General features: G+C 44.5%; 1 protein-coding gene across 1 annotated transcript in view; it reads right to left on the reverse strand.

Annotated features, from left to right (window-relative positions):
* Positions 1 to 17,815, reverse strand: part of LOC306918980 (AP-3 complex subunit beta-1-like) — a gene marked incomplete at its 3' end in the record, with an annotated part of 146,027 nt that extends 128,212 nt beyond the window's left edge. The window contains exon 1 of the mRNA XM_079531816.1: positions 17,475 to 17,815. Within this exon, the coding sequence (XP_079387942.1) occupies positions 17,475 to 17,626 (152 nt within the window). The 5' untranslated portion in view covers positions 17,627 to 17,815. The remainder of the gene's footprint in view (positions 1 to 17,474) is intronic.
* Positions 17,816 to 21,473: the final 3,658 nt, after the last annotated feature.

Genomic DNA, 21,473 nt, shown 5'->3' on the forward strand with positions numbered 1-21,473 from the left:
AACAAAATATTCTTTAGTTTGGGGTCCGAGGGGCTAAATGTCATCAAATGGTGGTCCGTGGCTCAAATGGGTCTGAGAGGCTAAATGTCATCAAACGGTGGTCCGTGGCTCAAATGGGTCTGAGAGGCTAAATGTCATCAAACGGTGGTCCGTGGCTCAAATGGGTCTGAGAGGCTAAATGTCATCAAACGGTGGTCCGTGGCTCAAATGGGTCTGAGAGGCTAAATGTCATCAAACGGTGGTCCGTGGCTCAGATGGGTCTGAGAGGCTAAATGTCATCAAACGGTGGTTCTGTGGCTCAGATGGGTCTGAGAGGCTAAAGGTCATCACACGGTGGTCCGTGGCTCAAATGGGTCTGAGAGGCTAAATGTCATCAAACGGTGGTCCGTGGCTCAAATGGGTCTGAGAGGCTAAATGTCATCAAACGGTGGTCCGTGGCTCAAATGGGTCTGAGAGGCTAAATGTCATCAAACGGTGGTCCGTGGCTCAGATGGGTCTGAGAGGCTAAATGTCATCAAACGGTGGTTCTGTGGCTCAGATGGGTCTGAGAGGCTAAAGGTCATCACACGGTGGTCCGTGGCTCAGATGGGTCTGAGAGGCTAAATGTCATCAAACGGTGGTTCCGTGGCTCAGATGGGTCTGAGAGGCTAAATGTCATCAAACGGTGGTTCCGTGGCTCAGATGGGTCTGAGAGGCTAAATGTCATCAAACGGTGGTTCCGTGGCTCAGATGGGTCTGAGAGGCTAAATGTCATCAAACGGTGGTCCGTGGCTCAGATGGGTCTGAGAGGCTAAATGTCATCAGATGGTGGTCCGTGGCTCAGATGGGTCTGAGAGGCTAAATGTCATCAAACGGTGGTTCGTGGCTCAGATGGGTCTGAGAGGCTAAATGTCATCAGACGGTGGTTCCGTGGCTCAGATGGGTCTGAGAGGCTAAATGTCATCAAACGGTGGTCCGTGGCTCAGATGGGTCTGAGAGGCTAAATGTCATCAGACGGTGGTTCCGTGGCTCAGATGGGTCTGAGAGGCTAAATGTCATCAGACGGTGGTTCCGTGGCTCAGAATGCAGAATAAATAATGGACCTTGATGTGAAAAGGGTTGAAAAACCACTCTTATAACACATTGCTTCTCTGAGTTAATTTGGTGGAAAATTAACCAGTTTTAGAACGCACGCACGCACGCACGCACGCACGCACGCACGCACGCACGCACGCACGCACGCACGCACGCACGCACGCACGCACGCACGCACGCACGCACGCACGCACGCACGCACGCACGCACGCACGCACGCACGCACGCACACACAGTGTAAAACAGAAGTCCATTCATTCCAACAGGCAGACAATGAATGGACCAGGAGGTCAGAAACGGCAAAACAGTAAAACTGAATTAAACTCACAACATTAGCTCCAGTGTTCATTCTCTCAAAGTCAGCAGAAGTTTCAATAAAAAGACACAAGGTTGGAGTTAAAGGGACACTTCACCCTTTTCGCAAAACAAATATATGTTAACCCATTTAGGCCCGACGTCGAAACTTAAAAAAAGATGTCGTCTAAATCCTGACAGTTTTCTGAAAAACCTCATGTTTGTGTCAGTGGTGCTCAATATTTCATGTTTCTGTGTCAGTGGTGCTCAATATTTCATGTTTCTGTGTCAGTGGTGCTCAATATTTCATGTTTCTGTGTCAGTGGTGCTCAATATTTCATGTTTCTGTCAGTGGTGCTCAATATTGCATGTTTCTGTGTCAGTGGTGCTCAATATTTCATGTTTCTGTCAGTGGTGCTCAATATTTCATGTTTCTGTCAGTGGTGCTCAATATTTCATGTTTCTGTGTCAGTGGTGCTCAATATTTCATGTTTCTGTCAGTGGTGCTCAATATTTCATGTTTCTGTGTCAGTGGTGCTCAATATTTCATGTTTCTGTCAGTGGTGCTCAATATTGCATGTTTTTGTGTCAGTGGTGCTCAATATTTCATGTTTCTGTCAGTGGTGCTCAATATTTCATGTTTGTCAGTGGTGCTCAATATTTCATGTTTCTGTGTCAGTGGTGCTCAATATTGCATGTTTGTGTCAGTGGTGCTCAATATTTCATGTTTCTGTCAGTGGTGCTCAATATTTCATGTTTCTGTGTCAGTGGTGCTCAATATTGCATGTTTGTGTCAGTGGTGCTCAATATTTCATGTTTCTGTGTCAGTGGTGCTCAATATTGCATGTTTCTGTCAGTGGTGCTCAATATTTCATGTTTCTGTGTCAGTGGTGCTCAATATTTCATGTTTCTGTCAGTGGTGCTCAATATTTCATGTTTCTGTGTCAGTGGTGCTCAATATTTCATGTTTCTGTCAGTGGTGCTCAATATTGCATGTTTCTGTGTCAGTGGTGCTCAATATTGCATGTTTCTGTGTCAGTGGTGCTCAATATTTCATGTTTCTGTGTCAGGTGGTGCTCAATAATTCATGTCAAGGACACCCAAAATTATCTGTAATTGGCCGCCGACCCCCATCTGAAAATATGTTGTTCCAGGGACTTTAACTTCCGGAACTTCCAGACCCGCAGGAACGTGCCCAGGGTGCCGGCCCGGCTCCGGCGAGCCGCCCCACTTCCGATACAGTCGAGAAATGACAGTGTTACCGTGTGGGGGTCCCCAGGGGGTCCTTCTACTGTACTGTACTGTACTGTACTGTACTGTACTGTTACACCTGAAAACATCATACAGTTAATATGTGTGTTAGGCTGCACAACAGTGACACTTGGTTTTGAAAAACAACCAAATACTAGTTATCGCTCAGACACAGTCAGTCAGTCAGTCAGTCAGTCAGTCAGACAGACAGACAGGTACACAGTGAGTCTAGCCTTGGTGTTAGCATGGGGGAGGGGGCAGTAACAGTTACCCGGTGGGGGGATGGGGGGCAGTAACGTTACCCGGTGGGGAGAGGGGGGGCAGTAACAGTTACCCGGTGGGGGAGGGGGGGCAGTAACGTTACCCGGTACACAGTGAGTCCTTAGCGCTAGCCTTGGTGTTAGCGTGGGGGGTCAGTTACCCGGTAGGGGGGGGGGGGGGGGTCAGTTACCCGGTAGGGAGGGAGGGGGGGTCAGTTACCCGGTGCACAGTGAGTCCTTAGTGCTAGCCTTGGTGTTAGCGTAGGGGGTCAGGGCCTGCTCCTCCTGACTCAGCTCCGTCTTCAGGTTCAGCGACAGCTGCAGGTTCTCTGCCGACACCAGAGCTGTCTTCACCGCGCCCACGGCCTCCAGGCGCAGAGCCGAGAAGCCTACCTCCATGTCTACTGGGTTCTAATGGACCTACTGGGGTTTAAATGGTCCAAATACTGTCCTTCTAAATGGTCCAAAGAATACAGTTTTTAGGCCTCAGTCTTAAATGGATTAAACAGGGTTTTTTTGGGGGAAAAAACCTCAAATATTTATTTGTAAAAATTACAAAAATGTTATGCTGCTAAATACTGTACATAGTAACTAGAAACCCCAAAAGGGGTTCCGGTCTCTAAGGGTAAAAAACCCCAAAAGGGGTTCCGGTCTCTAAGGGTAAAAAACCCCAAAAGGGGTTCTGGTCTCTAAGGGTAAAAACCCCAAAAGAGGTTCCGGTCTCTAAGGGTAAAAACCCCAAAAGAGGTTCCGGTCTCTAAGGGTAAAAACCCCAAAAGAGGTTCCGGTCTCTAAGGGTAAAAACCCAAAAAGGGGTTCCGGTCTCTAAGGGTAAAAACCCCCAAAAGGGGTTCCGGTCTCTAAGGGTAAAAACCCCAAAAGGGGTTCCCGTCTCTAAGGGTAAAAACCCCAAAAGGGGTTCCCGTCTCTAAGGGTAAAAACCCCAAAAAGGGTTCCGGTCTCTAAGGGTCAAAACCCCCAAAAGGGGTTCCCGTCTCTAAGGGTAAAAACCCCAAAAGGGGTTCCGGTCTCTAAGGGTAAAAACCCCAAAAGGGGTTCCGGTCTCTAAGGGTAAAAACCCCAAAAGGGGTTCCCAGTACAACGGTTCGAAAACTGTCTTTTATGAACGGTCCAAACTGGTAAAGGAAAACCAGAGTCCAGTGCAAACAACAGCAGTGAGTTCTTTGCGGTGAAGTGGAGAGTTAAAACAACAGCAGTGAGTTATTTGCGGTGAAGTGGAGAGATAAAACAACAGCAGTGAGTTATTTGCGGTGAAGTGGAGAGTTAAAACAACAGCAGTGAGTTCTTTGCGGTGAAGTGGAGAGATAAAACAACAGCAGTGAGTTATTTGCGGTGAAGTGGAGAGTTAAAACAACAGCAGTGAGTTCTTTGCGGTGAAGTGGAGAGATAAAACAACAGCAGTGAGTTCTTTGCGGTGAAGTGGAGAGTTAAAACAACAGCAGTGAGTTATTTGCGGGTTAAAACAACAGCAGTGAGTTATTTGCGGTGAAGTGGAGAGATAAAACAACAGCAGTGAGTTCTTTGCGGTGAAGTGGAGAGATAAAACAACAGCAGTGAGTTATTTGCGGTGAAGTGGAGAGTTAAAACAACAGCAGTGAGTTCTTTGCGGTGAAGTGGAGAGTTAAAACAACAGCAGTGAGTTATTTGCGGTGAAGTGGAGAGATAAAACAACAGCAGTGAGTTATTTGCGGTGAAGTGGAGAGTTAAAACAACAGCAGTGAGTTATTTGCGGTGAAGTGGAGAGATAAAACAACAGCAGTGAGTTATTTGCGGTGAAGTGGAGAGTTAAAACAACAGCAGTGAGTTATTTGCGGTGAAGTGGAGAGATAAAACAACAGCAGTGAGTTCTTTGCGGTGAAGTGGAGAGATAAAACAACAGCAGTGAGTTATTTGCGGTGAAGTGGAGAGATAAAACAACAGCAGTGAGTTATTTGCGGTGAAGTGGAGAGATAAAACAACAGCAGTGAGTTATTTGCGGTGAAGTGGAGAGATAAAACAACAGCAGTGAGTTCTTTGCGGTGAAGTGGAGAGTTAAAACAACAGCAGTGAGTTATTTGCGGTGAAGTGGAGAGTTAAAACAACAGCAGTGAGTTATTTGCGGTGAAGTGGAGAGATAAAACAGCAGTGAGTTATTTGCGGTGAAGTGGAGAGATAAAACAACAGCAGTGAGTTATTTGCGGTGAAGTGGAGAGTTAAAACAACAGCAGTGAGTTATTTGCGGTGAAGTGGAGAGATAAAACAACAGCAGTGAGTTCTTTGCGGTGAAGTGGAGAGTTAAAACAACAGCAGTGAGTTATTTGCGGTGAAGTGGAGTTAAAACAACAGCAGTGAGTTATTTGCGGTGAAGTGGAGAGATAAAACAACAGCAGTGAGTTCTTTGCGGTGAAGTGGAGAGTTAAAACAACAGCAGTGAGTTCTTTGCGGTGAAGTGGAGAGATAAAACAACAGCAGTGAGTTATTTGCGGTGAAGTGGAGAGTTAAAACAACAGCAGTGAGTTATTTGCGGTGAAGTGGAGAGTTAAAACAACAGCAGTGAGTTCTTTGCGGTGAAGTGGAGAGTTAAAACAACAGCAGTGAGTTCTTTGCGGTGAAGTGGAGAGTTAAAACAACAGCAGTGAGTTATTTGCGGTGAAGTGGAGAGATAAAACGGGGTGAACGTTAATGCATTTCTTCTTTCCCTCGGTCCGTGCGTTCTTCTCTTCTTTCCCTCGGGCTGTGCGTTATCTTCTCTTCATCACGTTGTCGTCCATTCCGTCTTCTCGTTTCTTTTCTTTAAATGCTGTGGTTTTTGTTTTAAAGAGGAAAGTGACAAGGCTAGAAAAGGCAGAGGGAGGGAGGGAGGGAGGGAGGGGAACAGAACCACATGCTTCCTCTGAGCCTGGTCTCTATGGAGGGAGGGAGGGAGGGAGGGAGGGAGGGAGGGAGGGAAGGAGGGAGGGGAACAGAAGCCTGGTCTCTATGGAGGGAGGGAGGGAGGGAGGGAGGGAGGGAGGGAGGGGAACAGAAGCCTGGTCTCTCGTGTCATTCACTAAAGTCCATTCTTCCTCTTCTCCACCCTCTGACCATACTTAAAGTCACAAGACGTTTCACACGCTAATAAAGACACACAGCCATGCCTGTCGTGGTGCCTTGTGGCTGCCCCCTTGTGGGTGGCCCCTTTGGGGCTGCCCCCTTGTGGGTGGCCCCTTGTGGGTGGCCCCTTGTGGGTGGCCCCTTTGGGGCAGCCCCTTGTGGCTGCCTTGTGGCTGCCCCCTTGGGGCTGCCCCCTTGTGGGTGGCCCCTTGTGGCTGCCTTGGGGCTGCCCCCTTGTGGCTGCCTTGGGGCTGGCCCCTTGGGGCTGGCCCCTTGGGGCTGGCCCCTTGGGGCTGGCCCCTTGGGGCTGGCCCCTTGGGGCTGCCCCTTTGTGGCTGGCCCCTTTGTGGCTGGCCCCTTGGGGCTGCCCCCTTGTGGCTGCGCCCTTGGGGCTGCCCCCTTGTGGCTGCCCCACTCTGCTACACTATAGTGCCACCATCAGGCTGAGGCTGTGAGCCACTCTGCTACACTATAGCGCCACCATCAGGCTGTGAGCCACTCTGCTACACTATAGCGCCACCATCAGGCTGAGGCTCTGAGCCACTCTGCTACACTATAGCGCCACCATCAGGCTGTGAGCCACTCTGCTACACTATAGCGCCACCATCAGGCTGTGAGCCACTCTGCTACACTATAGCGCCACCATCAGGCTGAGGCTGCGATGCGTTGTGAGCTTGTAGACGGGCTATTCTTTGCCAACGCTGAATCTTGACCCAGACTAATAAAACTTATTACAACTAGAAGAAGTGCCCTTCTGGTCACAGGTCTCCACCAGGAGGACCTTCTGGTCACATGTCTCCACCAGGAGGACCTTCTGGTCACAGGTCTCCACCAGGAGGACCTTCTGGTCACAGGTCTCCACCAGGAGGACCTTCTGGTCACAGGTCTCCACCAGGAGGACCTTCTGGTCACAGGTCTCCACCAAGAGGACCTTCTGGTCACAGGTCTCCACCAGGGGGACCTTCTGGTCACAGGTCTCCACCAGGGGGACCTTCTGGTCACAGGTCTCCACCAGGGGGACTTTCTGGTCACAGGTCTCCACCAGGAGGACCTTCTGGTCACAGGTCTCCACCAGGAGGACCTTCTGGTCACAGGTCTCCACCAGGAGGACCTTCTGGTCACAGGTCTCCACAAGGAGGACCTTCTGGTCACATGTCTCCACCAGGAGGACCTTCTGGTCACAGGTCTCCACCAGGAGGACCTTCTGGTCACAGGTCTCCACCAGGAGGACCTTCTGGTCACAGGTCTCCACAAGGAGGACCTTCTGGTCACATGTCTCCACCAGGAGGACCTTCTGGTCACAGGTCTCCACCAGGAGGACCTTCTGGTCACAGGTCTCCACCAGGAGGACCTTCTGGTCACAGGTCTCCACCAGGAGGACCTTCTGGTCACAGGTCTCCACAAGGAGGACCTTCTGGTCACATGTCTCCACCAGGAGGACCTTCTGGTCACAGGTCTCCACCAGGAGGACCTTCTGGTCACAGGTCTCCACCAGGAGGATAGGAGTGTCCTTCTGGGCACAGGTCTCCAGGAGGATAGGAGTGTGTGTGATGTTTTGCAAAATGTTTAGGAACATGTTTTTTTGTTTGTTTGTTTCTTGCAACAATTTTCTTCATTTTTTTGAGAAGAAAAAGGTCCCGCACACCGTCTTTCACTTATAGAGCAGTAGTTTTATTAGATGACAACGTTTCGGTCTAAACGACCTTCATCAGGTATCTCTTCATTCACTTCACTTCATTTTGTTGAGGAAATGCAGAGCCAGATCACTCATAGCATCTCTGAGGATAGAATTCTGGATGAGCAGGACATGTGCAGCATTTTGCACAAAACAGGCTACTCCTGAAAACTGTGCGTGTATAATTTCATGGAAATTGAACACTGTGTTTGTGATTTGTGGCATTTTGTTCGAAACGGACCAATCATGTGAGCTTTGGAAGCCAATCTTAGCCAATCAGGATGGAAGATTGGAAATTGTGCAGATCTGTGTTGATCACATGACTATGGAGATAGTGTATACCGAATTGTGTGATTTATGGATAAAATGTGTACGAGTTATCTACAGAAAAGTGTTTTGCCTAAATCGGCCTCATGGTGGCGCTATAACAGGCCGTTGAGGAATATTTGGGGCAGAGGTTTGTCGTTGGCATCCATGGAGTGTGTGTGCACAGTTTGGCATGTATCGGGCCAACGGTGCCGGAGATTAGCTGATAACGGACGGACGGAAATACGGAAGGACACACACACACACACGGACGGAGTGCAAAACATACTCTCTCCCCATGCCTTCGGCCTGGTGGAGACAATAATAAAATAAAATAAAAACTAACACTAAAACCTAAAAAAAACAAACAGGCTTTGACGTTCCAACCCAGTCTGTGTCTGGGTTGGGCCCGTCTGGGTCTGGCGGCCGTGCTTTGTCTCGGCGGTCGGCCGTTTCCGCCCGGGGGAAACGGGAGGTCTTATCTGGACGTTGGTTTCATCACCTTCCACCACTACTTAAACACCGCCCACAGCACAAACTGCATGTCTGTTAAGACCTGGATTAAAAACATCTCACCACTGAGAAATGTCGCTAGGCCGAGTTTGGCTAATCACACACACACACACACACACACACACACACACACACACACACACACACACACACACACACACACACACACACACACACACACACACACACACACACACACACACACACACACACACACACACACACACAGTGTGTAGTACCAGCATTCAAATCCGAGGGGGGTAAAAAAGTGTCTGGCCTTTTTTGGCCCCCTGGTGGTGGAATGATCTACAGTCCAGACTAAAATTGGCTTTGAAAGTTCCCTTGAGAAGTTTCAAAAGGATCATCTTTGATGTACAGTCCAACACCTGCACATGTTTGGATATGTACTAGCCTATTTTCATGCCTATATATTTATTTATTGGTTCAGATCGTTTAGATTGTGTATATGGTGTATTTTGCCCTGCTACTAAATAGTAGGACTGGGGACTTTTTGTATTTATTCATAGGTACTGTAAGATGTATTCTGGATGCTGTATTTATTCATAGGTACTGTAAGATGTATTCTGGATGCTGTATTTATTCATAGGTACTGTAAGATGTATTCTGGATGTTGTATTTATTCATAGGTACTGTAAGATGTATTCTGGATGCTGTATTTATTCATAGGTACTGTAAGATGTATTCTGGATGTTGTATTTATTCATAGGTACTGTAAGATGTATTCTGGATGCTGTATTTATTCATAGGTACTGTAAGATGTATTCTGGATGTTGTATTTATTCATAGGTACTGTAAGATGTATTCTGGATGTTGTATTTATTCATAGGTACTGTAAGATGTATTCTGGATGCTGTATTTATTCATAGGTACTGTAAGATGTATTCTGGATGTTGTATTTATTCATAGGTACTGTAAGATGTATTCTGGATGCTGTATTTATTCATAGGTACTGTAAGATGTATTCTGGATGCTGTATTTATTCATAGGTACTGTAAGATGTATTCTGGATGTTGTATTTATTCATAGGTACTGTAAGATGTATTCTGGATGTTGTATTTATTCATAGGTACTGTAAGATGTATTCTGGATGCTGTATTTATTCATAGGTACTGTAAGATGTATTCTGGATGTTGTATTTATTCATAGGTACTGTAAGATGTATTCTGGATGTTGTATTTATTCATAGGTACTGTAAGATGTATTCTGGATGTTGTATTTATTCATAGGTACTGTAAGATGTATTCTGGATGCTGTATTCATTCATAGGTACTGTAAGATGTATTCTGGATGTTGTATTTATTCATAGGTACTGTAAGATGTATTCTGGATGCTGTAGGCCTATTTCCTGGTCCTAATGTAACATTGAAGATGTTGTATTTATTCATAGGTACTGTAAGATGTATTCTGGATGCTGTAGGCCTATTTCCTGGTCCTAATGTAACATTGAAGATGTGGTATTTATTGAAGTCATTCTATGTCTGCCTCTTGGCCAGTTCCCACTTGGTACTGTAAGATGTACTAATGTAACATTGAAGATGTGGTATTTATTGACCAGTTCCCACTTGGTAAAGAGACGCAGAGTCTCAATGTGTTTTACTGGTTAAATAAAGGTTAAATAAAAATAAAAACCCTTCCTCTGAGTGGCTACATTTACACTAATTTACTACATTTACACTATTTACACATTTAAATAAAAAAATCACACCCGTGTGAACCGAGTGGTGCAGTGACGTCACACACTAACCATAGCAACCATGCTCATTGTTTTGGCACAAACAAACACGGGTACAAAGCCAGCCACACACACACACACACACACACCACACACACACACACACACACACACACACACACACACACACACACACACACACACACACACACACACACACACACACACACACACACAGTAAAATGACCGGTTGCAGAGATTGCAGATAATTAATATGAAATATCTTAGATCATTAGGGCTTTCTGGTGTGTCAGGGCCTCCCCAGTACAAGATGAATAAAGGAAGGTTGTGCCACAGGGCCTCCCCAGTACAAGATGAATAAAGGAAGGTTGTGCCACAGGGCCTCCCCAGTACAAGATGAATAAAGGAAGGTTGTGCCACAGGGCCTCCCCAGTACAAGATGAATAAAGGAAGGTTGTGCCACAGGGCCTCCCCAGTACAAGATGAATAAAGGAAGGTTGTGCCACAGGGCCTCCCCAATACAAGATGAATAAAGGAAGGTTGTGCCACAGGGCCTCCCCAGTACAAGATGAATAAAGGAAGGTTGTGCCACAGGGCCTCCCCAGTACAAGATGAATAAAGGAAGGTTGTGCCACAGGGCCTCCCCAGTACAAGATGAATAAAGGAAGGTTGTGCCACAGGGCCTCCCCAATACAAGATGAATAAAGGAAGGTTGTGTCACAGGGCCTCCCCAATACAAGATGAATAAAGGAAGGTTGTGCCACAGGGCCTCCCCAATACAAGATGAATAAAGGAAGGTTGTGCCACAGGGCCTCCCCAATACAAGATGAATAAAGGAAGGTTGTGCCACAGGGCCTCCCCAATACAAGATGAATAAAGGAAGGTTGTGTCAGGGCCTCCCCAATACAAGATGGATAAAGGAAGGTTGTGTCAGGGCCTCCCCAATACAAGATGGATAAAAGAAGGTTGTGTCACAGGGCCTCCCCAATACAAGATGGATAAAGGAAGGTTGTGTCAGGGCCTCCCCAATACAAGATGGATAAAGGAAGGTTGTGTCAGGGCCTTCCCAATACAAGATGGATAAAAGAAGGTTGTGCCACAGGGCCTCCCCAATACAAGATGAATAAAGGAAGGTTGTGTCAGGGCCTCCCCAATACAAGATGGATAAAGGAAGGTTGTGTCACAGGGCCTCCCCAATACAAGATGGATAAAAGAAGGTTGTGTCAGGGCCTCCCCAATACAAGATGGATAAAGGAAGGTTGTGTCAGGGCCTCCCCAATACAAGATGAATAAAGGAAGGTTGTGCCACAGGGCCTCCCCAATACAAGATGAAATATAGCTGCAAGCAGCGATAAAGCGGGACCAAGATAGAAGAAGAACAATGCGCAATAAGAACAACATGCACAAATGAGACTGACGAGCTGAGTTGTCGGTGCCGGGATTTGAACTCACAACCTTGTGGACCGAAGGCGGGAGCTCTACTGACTGACCTACACAGAGACAATCAGTGACTACATTGTAAACAGTAAAACCATTCAGTGATTTGGTAACAAGAAGGTGTGTCCTCATTTTGGGCATGTTTTTCCATTACTACAGTGTGTTTTCACGCACAGTTAAAGTGTGTGTGTGTGTGTGTGTGTGTGTGTGTGTGCGTGCGTGCGTGCGTGGCATGCGTGTGACATGCGTGGCTGCATGCGTGTGTGTGCGTGTGCGCGCGTGCGTGCGTGGCTGCATGTGTGTGTGTGTGCGTGCGTGCGTGCGTGCGTGCGTGCGTGCGTGCGTGCGTGCGTGGCTGCATGCGTGGCTGCATGCGTGTGTGTGTTAGGCAGACAATCGTTCATAACCATGGATTTGGATTGAAGATCATCTCTTTAGTTTTTGTGGTGTTTAACATAAGGTGGCTATTATCACACCAGTCTTTAAAGTTATTGATCTCACTGATATAGCCCACAGGGCGTTCAACAATATGTACAAATAAGACTGACAAGCAGAGTTGTCAGTAGCTGGATTTGAACACACAACCTTGCGGTCCAAGGGCAAGAGCTCGACTGACTGAGCTACACGGAGACAATCAGTTACTCCATTGTTAACAGGAAAATCATTCAGTGTTAGTTCAGCATAAGTACTCAAACTTTAGTGTGTGTGTGTGTGTGTGTGTGTGTGTGTGTGTGTGTGTGTGTGTAATTTTCATTGGCTCATAAAAACTTCATTTTTTCACTTAGAAAAAATGTGCTACGATTATTTGTCCGTATAGGTCCAAAGTTCACGTGTAGAAGTTTTCGTGCATTTTGAGCAAAGATTCTGGGAGGAGTTACATTTGAACTGTTTTAAATATAATTCAAAATGGCGGGTGATCTAAAGGTCAGAGGTCAAAAGTCAGAACACGAAAGTTGTTCGGCATGAGGAGGCACATATGTGTATCAAAGTGTCATTGCCAACGGTCAAACGGTTCATGAGATATGCACGTTCAAAGTTAGCATTTTCAATTGAGCGCTATAGCGCCACCATTTGGCCAATCGTCTTGGGCTTCGCATATTCACCGTTTGGCATGGCCCTCTACCAGATTACCGCGTTTCGCGAAAACCGACTGCACCATTCAGCCAGAACAGCTATTTTTGGCGGAAGAAGAAGAAGGAGAATAAAAATAAACACAAAAACAATAAGTGACCAAAGTCACTGCGTGACTTCTTGGTCCCTAATAAAGGATTCATCTTGTATTGGGGAGGCCCTGTGGCACAACCTTCCTTTATTCATCTTGTATTGGGGAGGCCCTGTGGCCCACAAGATGAATAAAGGAAGGTTGTGTCACAGGGCCTCCCCAATACAAGATGAATAAAGGAAGGTTGTGTCACAGGGCCTCCCCAATACAAGATGAATAACGGAAGGTTGTGTCACAGGGCCTCCCCAATACAAGATGAATAAAGGAAGGTTGTGTCACAGGGCCTCCCCAATACAAGATGAATAAAGGAAGGTTGTGTCAGGGCCTCCCCAATACAAGATGAATAAAGGAAGGTTGTGTCACAGGGCCTCCCCAATACAAGATGAATAAAGGAAGGTTGTGTCAGGGCCTCCCCAATACAAGATGAATAAAGGAAGGTTGTGTCAGGGCCTCCCCAATACAAGATGGATAAAGGAAGGTTGTGTCACAGGGCCTCCCCAATACAAGATGAATAAAGGAAGGTTGTGCCACAGGGCCTCCCCAATACAAGATGGAAAAAGGAAGGTTGTGTCACAGGGCCTCCCCAATACAAGATGAAAAAAGGAAGGTTGTGTCAGGGCCTCCCCAGTACAAGATGAATAAAGGAAGGTTGTGTCACAGGGCCTCCCCAGTACAAGATGAATAAAGGAACGTTGTGTCACAGGGCCTCCCCAATACAAGATGGATAAAGGAAGGTTGTGTCAGGGCCTCCCCAATACAAGATGAATAAAGGAAGGTTGTGTCAGGGCCTCCCCAATACAAGATGAATAAAGGAAGGTTGTGTCAGGGCCTCCCCAATACAAGATGAATAAAGGAAGGTTGTGTCAGGGCCTCCCCAATACAAGATGAATAAAGGAAGGTTGTGTCACAGGGCCTCCCCAATACAAGATGGATAAAGGAAGGTTGTGTCAGGGCCTCCCCAATACAAGATGGATAAAGGAAGGTTGTGTCAGGGCCTCCCCAATACAAGATGAATAAAGGAAGGTTGTGTCAGGGCCTCCCCAATACAAGATGGAAAAAGGAAGGTTGTGCCACAGGGCCTCCCCAATACAAGATGAATAAAGGAAGGTTGTGCCACAGGGCCTCCCCAATACAAGATGAATAAAGGAAGGTTGTGCCACAGGGCCTCCCCAATACAAGATGAATAAAGGAAGGTTGTGCCACAGGGCCTCCCCAATACAAGATGAATAAAGGAAGGTTGTGTCAGGGCCTCCCCAATACAAGATGGATAAAGGAAGGTTGTGCCACAGGGCCTCCCCAATACAAGATGAATAAAGGAAGTACATTAGTACATTATTATTATTATTATTATTATTATATTATATAGAAGTACATTATTACTGGACTATAGTGTAGTAGAAGTTCAAAATGTGTACAAAATCTTTTGAAAATAGCCGATCTACAAGCTCACGATTCTTTTCAAGATGCCGCGCTACGAGCTTGTAGATCTGCTATTTTCCAATAGCTAAAGTTCTAACATAATGCTTAAAACACCAAAAGAGGTTCCCGCCCAGAATGGGTTAAAAGTAAATTAATCCACAAAAACTGACGTCATTTGTACTGTATTTCATACAGCTTATAAATTAAAAAGAAAAATATCTGAACTATCCCTTTAACACACAGACCTCAATTCAAACTGTACAGCTCAACTGTCATGTGGTTGGAACTCTGCTGCCCTCCAGTGGTTCAATGCTGTAATCACTCCAAACATGGGAGAAAACAAACTAATAAACAATGTGCATTTTGAGTCCAGGGAGAAAATTAAAAAATTATGCGTTTAACCCATTCTGGGCGGGAACCCCTTTTGGTGTTATACGCATTATCTTATACTTTAGCTATTGAACAATAGCAGATCTACAAGCTCATAACGTGCCACTGAGTGCCGCGCTATGAACGTGTAGGTCTGCTATTTTTGAAAAATGGTGCAAATGTGGTGCAAATCATTGAATGTATATTCTTTCAGAGTTTCAGTTTTTAATCTTTGGGGGGGGGGGGGGGGTTGGGGGGTCCCTGGAACAACATATTTTCAGAGGGGGGTCCCTGGAACAACATAATTTCAGAGGGGGGTCCCTGGAACAACATATTTTCAGAGGGGGGTCCCTGGAACAACATGTTTTCAGATGGGGGTCGGCGGCATATTACATGTAATCTTTGGTGTCCTTGACATGAAATTTTGAGAACCACTGATACAGAAACATAAGGTTTTTCAGAAAGAGACTTTTTAAAAAGACATTTTTTTAAATTTCTACGTCAGGCCTAAATGGGTTAAACAAAATGTAAAAAACAAATGTGTGTTCGTCAAGACAACGTGAATGTAGGCTCATAGTTAGACTTACTCTGTCATCCTTTTCATGTCAAGGACCCCCACATTGACACTAATCAGCCCCGCGGACCCCCATTTGAAAAAACATAAGCCAGGGACCCCCTGTTCTAGCAGTGATTCTCAACCTGTTAAATTTCAAGGACCCTCCAGTTTAACATGCATTAGTCTACGGACCCCCATTTAATGGCATTTCTATCTCTGGGACCCCCAATTTATATTGTAAAATCACTGTTAATTTAACTCTATGCAAATGAAACCGTTCCAGTTAGTTCCATTTGTACACTCTCAGAGTTAAATTAAGTTACAGACCAATGAGGGTCCATTTGGTTCCCAACTATCATTTAGCTGGGGACCCCCTGGAACTCCCTCAAGGACCCCTGGGGGTCCCCGGACCACACTTTGGGAAGCACTGTCCTAACCCATTCAGGACAGGAACCCCTTTTGGTGTTTTAAGCATTATGTTATGCCTTAGGTATTGAATTGAAATGTTGCGCAAATCTTTGAATATAAATTATTTCCAAACTTTTTTCTCGAGGGGCATATGATGATGCGCGCGGCGCACGCAGGCACGCACGCACACATGCGCACACACACACACACAAAATTATTTCGGGTCATCATAAATAGTTTACACACCTGAAAGAATTTGACAGAATGACTGAAATACAATGTAAAAATCAGACCCCTCTGAAGTGAGTGGTACTGCACTGTACTGCACTGGGCTAGCTCTCCTCTGTGTGTTAGGCTGCACAACAGTGAACCTTGGTGGTGACAATATGCTACTTTCGTGCTCGGACACAGGGACAGACCCAGGTACAGACACACATAACTGTCTATAGGAGTGGTCTCTCTCTCTCTCTCTCTGTCTCTCTGTCTGGAAGGACTGTGTTTACTGTGATAGAGATGTGTGAGAACACACACACACACACGCACGCACGCACGCACACACACACACACACACACGCAAGATAAAACCACTGATAGATACATATTTAAAAACCAAAGCAATCGACCCAAATTAAGTGCTTTCCGTTTTAAGACAAAACAGCAACATATTATGTATGAACCACAGTTCATATTATTACACAAACACAACAACAACAGAGCAGTGAAATAAACACATAAACCTCAGAGTGGTAAAACGCCAGAGAGAGACAAGAGATGAAGATTAAAAAAGGACAGATTTCTGCATAAAGTTTCATCAGTCACAAAAACAAGACGTTCATTTATTTACAACAGAACAATAATATAAGTCATTGTTAGTATAAAGTCCGTTTTGTACTTCTTATAGTCTTACAAGTCTTAAAGCAGTGGTCCCCAAAGTGGGGTCCAGGGACCCCCAGGGGTCCTTGAGGGAGTTCCAGGGGGTCCGGGGACCCCCAGGGGTCCTTGAGGTAGTTCCAGGGGGTCCCCAGCTAAATGATAGTTTGGAACCAAATTGGACCCTTATGGGTCTGTAACTCTCAGAGTTAAATTAGCATTGAATTTACAATATAAATTGGGGGTCCCAGAGATAGAAATGCCATTAAACGGGGGTCCATAGACTAATGCATGTCAAACTGGGGGTCCTTGAAATTAAACGGGTTGAGAATCACTGCTAGAGCTGTACAAATCTTCTCTTATGGGGGTCCCTGCCAGGCATATCATTTAAAATGGGGGTCCCTGGCATATCTTTTCAAATGGGGGTCCCTGGCATATCTTTTCAAATGGGGGTCCCTGGCATATCTTTTCAAATGGGGGTCCCTGGCATATCTTTTCAAATGGGGGTCCCTGGCATATCTTTTCAAATGGGGTCCCTGGCATATATTTTCAAATGGGGGTCCCTGGCATATCTTTTCAAATGGGGTCCCTGGCATATCTTTTCAAATGGGGGTCCGCGGGGCTGATTAGTGTCAATGTGGGGGTCCTTGACATGAAATATTCTTAAACTCTTAAAGCCAACATAACAATAATACAAGATATGATAAACATGTCATTATTAGTAGCATTGGTGATATATTTTTAAAAGGCTTTATGTTACTTCTTAAACTCCTGCAGAATATTGTTTAGTTTTGGGTCTGAGACTCTAAACAAATATAAATAAGGTGGTCCGTGACTGAAAGAATGTGCTGAATAAAACAACGGACCCTTTCCTTGACATGAGAGAGGCTGAGGAAACAAACGAACCACTGCTTTGAAAAGTATGTTTCTTACTTCTTAGAAGTCAAAACAAGTACATGTATTTTAACAACAGAACAACAGCATGTCATTATTTAGTGTTATATTATTCTTACTTCTTAAAGTCCTGGCTGAACAGGCCGAAGCCAGCCGGTCCGGGCCCGGTGGTGCTGGAGTTCCCGTGGCCGCCTGACAGAGCGTCCTGGCCGGCTTCCACCCCAGCCTCCAGCCCGCTGCCTGGCTGCTGCTCGTTGTACGACGTTAGCATGTTGCTAATGCTAATGTTGTTGTTGCTGTTGAGAACTATAAATGTCACAGTGTTCTCTGTCAAAGTGTTGTTTTATAATAATAATTATAATAAACTAGTTGCCTTTTTAAAGCAAAGCAACAAAAAAATCTCCTACAAACTTTTTCTTTTTTTTTAACACCAAGCAGGAAGTGTGACCAGTGTTGCCAGGTTGTGTGGTTGCGTGAAAGAAATAACCAGCTATAGGTCCATGGATTTGATTTAGTGATTGATTGTAGTATTTATTAACAGTTTGCAGAATTACAGTACATTTCAAGCACAACTCAATACAAAGACTGTTAACTGTGAGTGGACGAAACCGTAAAGCATTACACTTGTTTACAAGAGGGTCCACCTTGTCCAATTCATCATAACATTTAGAGACGTACAAATATACACTTCTATTTAAAAAAAAAAAAGGAAATCATCCAAAAACAATCCCAAAAAGATGCGACTAATATGATAATTGAAAATATCTAATACCCCAAGATTTAGTTTTTGGAAAATATCCGATCTACAAGCTCACAATGCGTCAACGCATTGTGAGCTTGTAGATCGGATATTTTCCAAAAACTAAATCTTGGGGGGTAAAAAAAAACTAGCCATGGTTCACATCAGGGCCGGTTCTAGGGGGGGCAGGACGCACGTTTGGGTGGGCTATGCCACCCAATGTGGGTTTGACACCCCACCCGCGCCGGCGGCGGGCTGTCTGCCCACCTGAGTGGGGCTGGCTAAATCCGGCCCTGGTTCACATGACTGTCATGTTTCAGGCTGAAACATGACTGTCATGTTTCAAAAACAAACACATTTTGTGGAATATTTTAATACATTTAATGTGGAGGTCCTTGACATGGAAATATATGAGAATCACTGTTTTAAATAGCCGCAACTTGCAACTCTAGATTTTTTTATAATGGGATGAATCTAGAGTTGCAATACCCTCCATTGACTCCCCACTCATCATTTTGCGTTTGCGATCTGCTCGTCTTAAACGACGTTAAACTCACCAACATTGCAGCTGTAGTCCAAGCTTGAATTATTCTCTTTCAATCTGCAAAGCTTGTTTTTCATAAAAATCCCCCGTAGACATGTTATGAGCTACTTTATGTCAAGAAGAAGAAATGTTGGAGTTTGGAAGCGCTCGTTTTTTTAAGGGGTCGCGCTGCTGCCTCCTGCATTATGTGCAAATGCGAAACAGATGCATGCAGGGACGTTCAGGGACTTACGACGAGCGCTTCCAAACTCCAGCACTTAGAAAAAGAATCACTTGCACAGAATTTCTTGACAGAAAGTAGCTCATAACATGTCCACGGGGGATTTTTATGAAAAACAAGCTTTGCAGATTGAAAGAGAATAATTCAAGCTTGGACTACAGCTGCAATGTTGGTGAGTTTAACGTCGTTTAAGACGAGCAGATCGCAAACGCAAAATGATGAGTGGGGAGTCAATGGAGGGTATTGCAACTCTAGATTCATCCCATTATAAAAAAATCTAGAGTTGCAAATTGCGGCTATGTTTTAAACAACATTATAGGAAACAAGACCAAATAAACAACTACACTTTAGAAACAAGACCAAATAAACAACTACACTTTAGAAACAAGACCAAATAAACAACTACACTTTAGAAACAAGACCAAATAAACAACTACACTTTAGAAACAAGACCAAATAAACAACTACACTTTAGAAACAAGACCAAATAAACAACTACACTTTAGAAACAAGACCAAATAAACAACTACACTTTAGAAACAAGGCCAAAAAAACAACTACACTTTAGAAACAAGACCAAATAAACAACTACACTTTAGAAACAAGACCAAATAAACAACTACACTTTAGAAACAAGAACAAATAAACAACTACACTTTAGAAACGAGACCAAATAAACAACTACACTTTAGAAACAAGAACAAATAAACAACTACACTTTAGAAACAAGACCAAATAAACAACTACACTTTAGAAACAAGACCAAATAAACAACTACACTTTAGAAACAAGCCCAAATAAACAACTACACTTTAGAAACAAGACCAAATAAACAACTACACTTTAGAAACAAGACCAAATATACAACTACACTTTAGAAACAAGGCCAAATAAACAACTACACTTTAGAAACAAGACCAAATAAACAACTACACTTTAGAAACAAGACCAAATAAACAACTACACTTTAGAAACAAGACCAAATAAACAACTACACTTTAGAAACAAGACCAAATAAACAACTACACTTTAGAAACAAGACCAAATAAACAACTACACTTTAGAAACAAGACCAAATAAACAACTACACTTTAGAAACAAGACCAAATATACAACTACACTTTAGAAACAAGGCCAAATAAACAACTACACTTTAGAAACAAGACCAAATAAACAACTACACTTTAGAAACAAGACCAAATAAACAACTACACTTTAGAAACAAAAGCCGCAACTACCTATAATTTACAGACAACTTTAAAGGAAAAAACAAGCCCAAAGTCGCTTATAATAATCGGACATGGCAACAGTGAGTGTGACCAGGACAAAGTTGCAGTCACATGACCGTGTGGAGAACATAGAGCTAGATATGATAGATCGACCAAAGTGCACAGTAGAAACAAATCACACCCGTGTGAAGTGAGGGGCGCTGTTATCATCTTTCAACATAGTCATATGTAAGGGATAATATCTGGCTAGGTGGTCATTGTCGGGAGATAATTCACCGACAGGGAGTTTAACCACCGAGGCGAAGCCGAGGTGGTTACACTCCCTGAAGGTGAATTATATCCCGACAATGACCACCTAGCCAGATATTATCCCGCTTATTACATGGCTAACTAACATAAATGAATACATTGACCCAAAACACAACACAAAAAGTATTCCATAAGTTCGCGCTGGCTGCGTCTGCCCAGCTGCAGGGCTGCAGCACTGTCGGAAAACAAGGAAGTGAGTTGATCAAATAGAATCCATTTTGGGGTCCTGCTTCGTCTATTTCTCGCTCAAATGTTTTCAAAAACATTTTTAAGAGCAATGTTTAGCTGTAAATTACATTGTGTGTCACTAGTGTGTGTGTTTACATGGCTGTTATGTTGGAAACGGCAGTAAATCAAGCGGGGCGCAGCTGGTGGTGCTCAGAGGGTTTGATTAGGCAGCGGTCATTATACAGCGGAGCGGTCATTATCATGAGATAACTCACCGCTGAATTAAGCGATTGACCAATCAGAATCAAGCATTCAACCAAGCCATGTAATAAATATATATATATATATATATATATATATACATATTTTATGACGTATTTATCAGACAAAACAAACATGGACAAAACATTATCATATGGTGAATATTAGGGGTGTGCATCTCTCCCTTACAAGACGATTCGATACGTATCGATACGCATGGGCTACGATGCGATTCGGGGACGATACATTTTATATACAGAACGATTCGATTCGATTCAGTCCAAATCGATGCGATTTCGATACATTTAACCTTTTTTGAGGACTTTTTATTTGAAGCTAGATCTATAAAGAATAGGGTTGGGACTTCATTAAAAAACATCTAATTAATTGGAGGATTTGTGATTAATTAATCACATTTTACAGAGAGGAGAGAGAGAGAGAAAGAGAGAGAAGAGAGAGAGAGAGAGGGGAGGGGGGTGACAGAGAGAGAGAGAGAGAGAGAGAGAGAGAGAGAGGAGAGAGAGAGAGGGAGGGGTGACAGAGCGAGAGAGAGAGAGAGAGAGGGGTGACAGAGAGAGAGAGAGAGAGAGAGAGAGAGAGAGAGAGAGGGGAGGGGGAGTTTTTTTTACTGTAGGTAGATAGATGAAA

This window comes from Electrona antarctica (genome assembly GCF_951216825.1).
Source record: "Electrona antarctica genome assembly, contig: scaffold_330, whole genome shotgun sequence".
Classification (NCBI taxonomy): domain Eukaryota; kingdom Metazoa; phylum Chordata; class Actinopteri; order Myctophiformes; family Myctophidae; genus Electrona; species Electrona antarctica.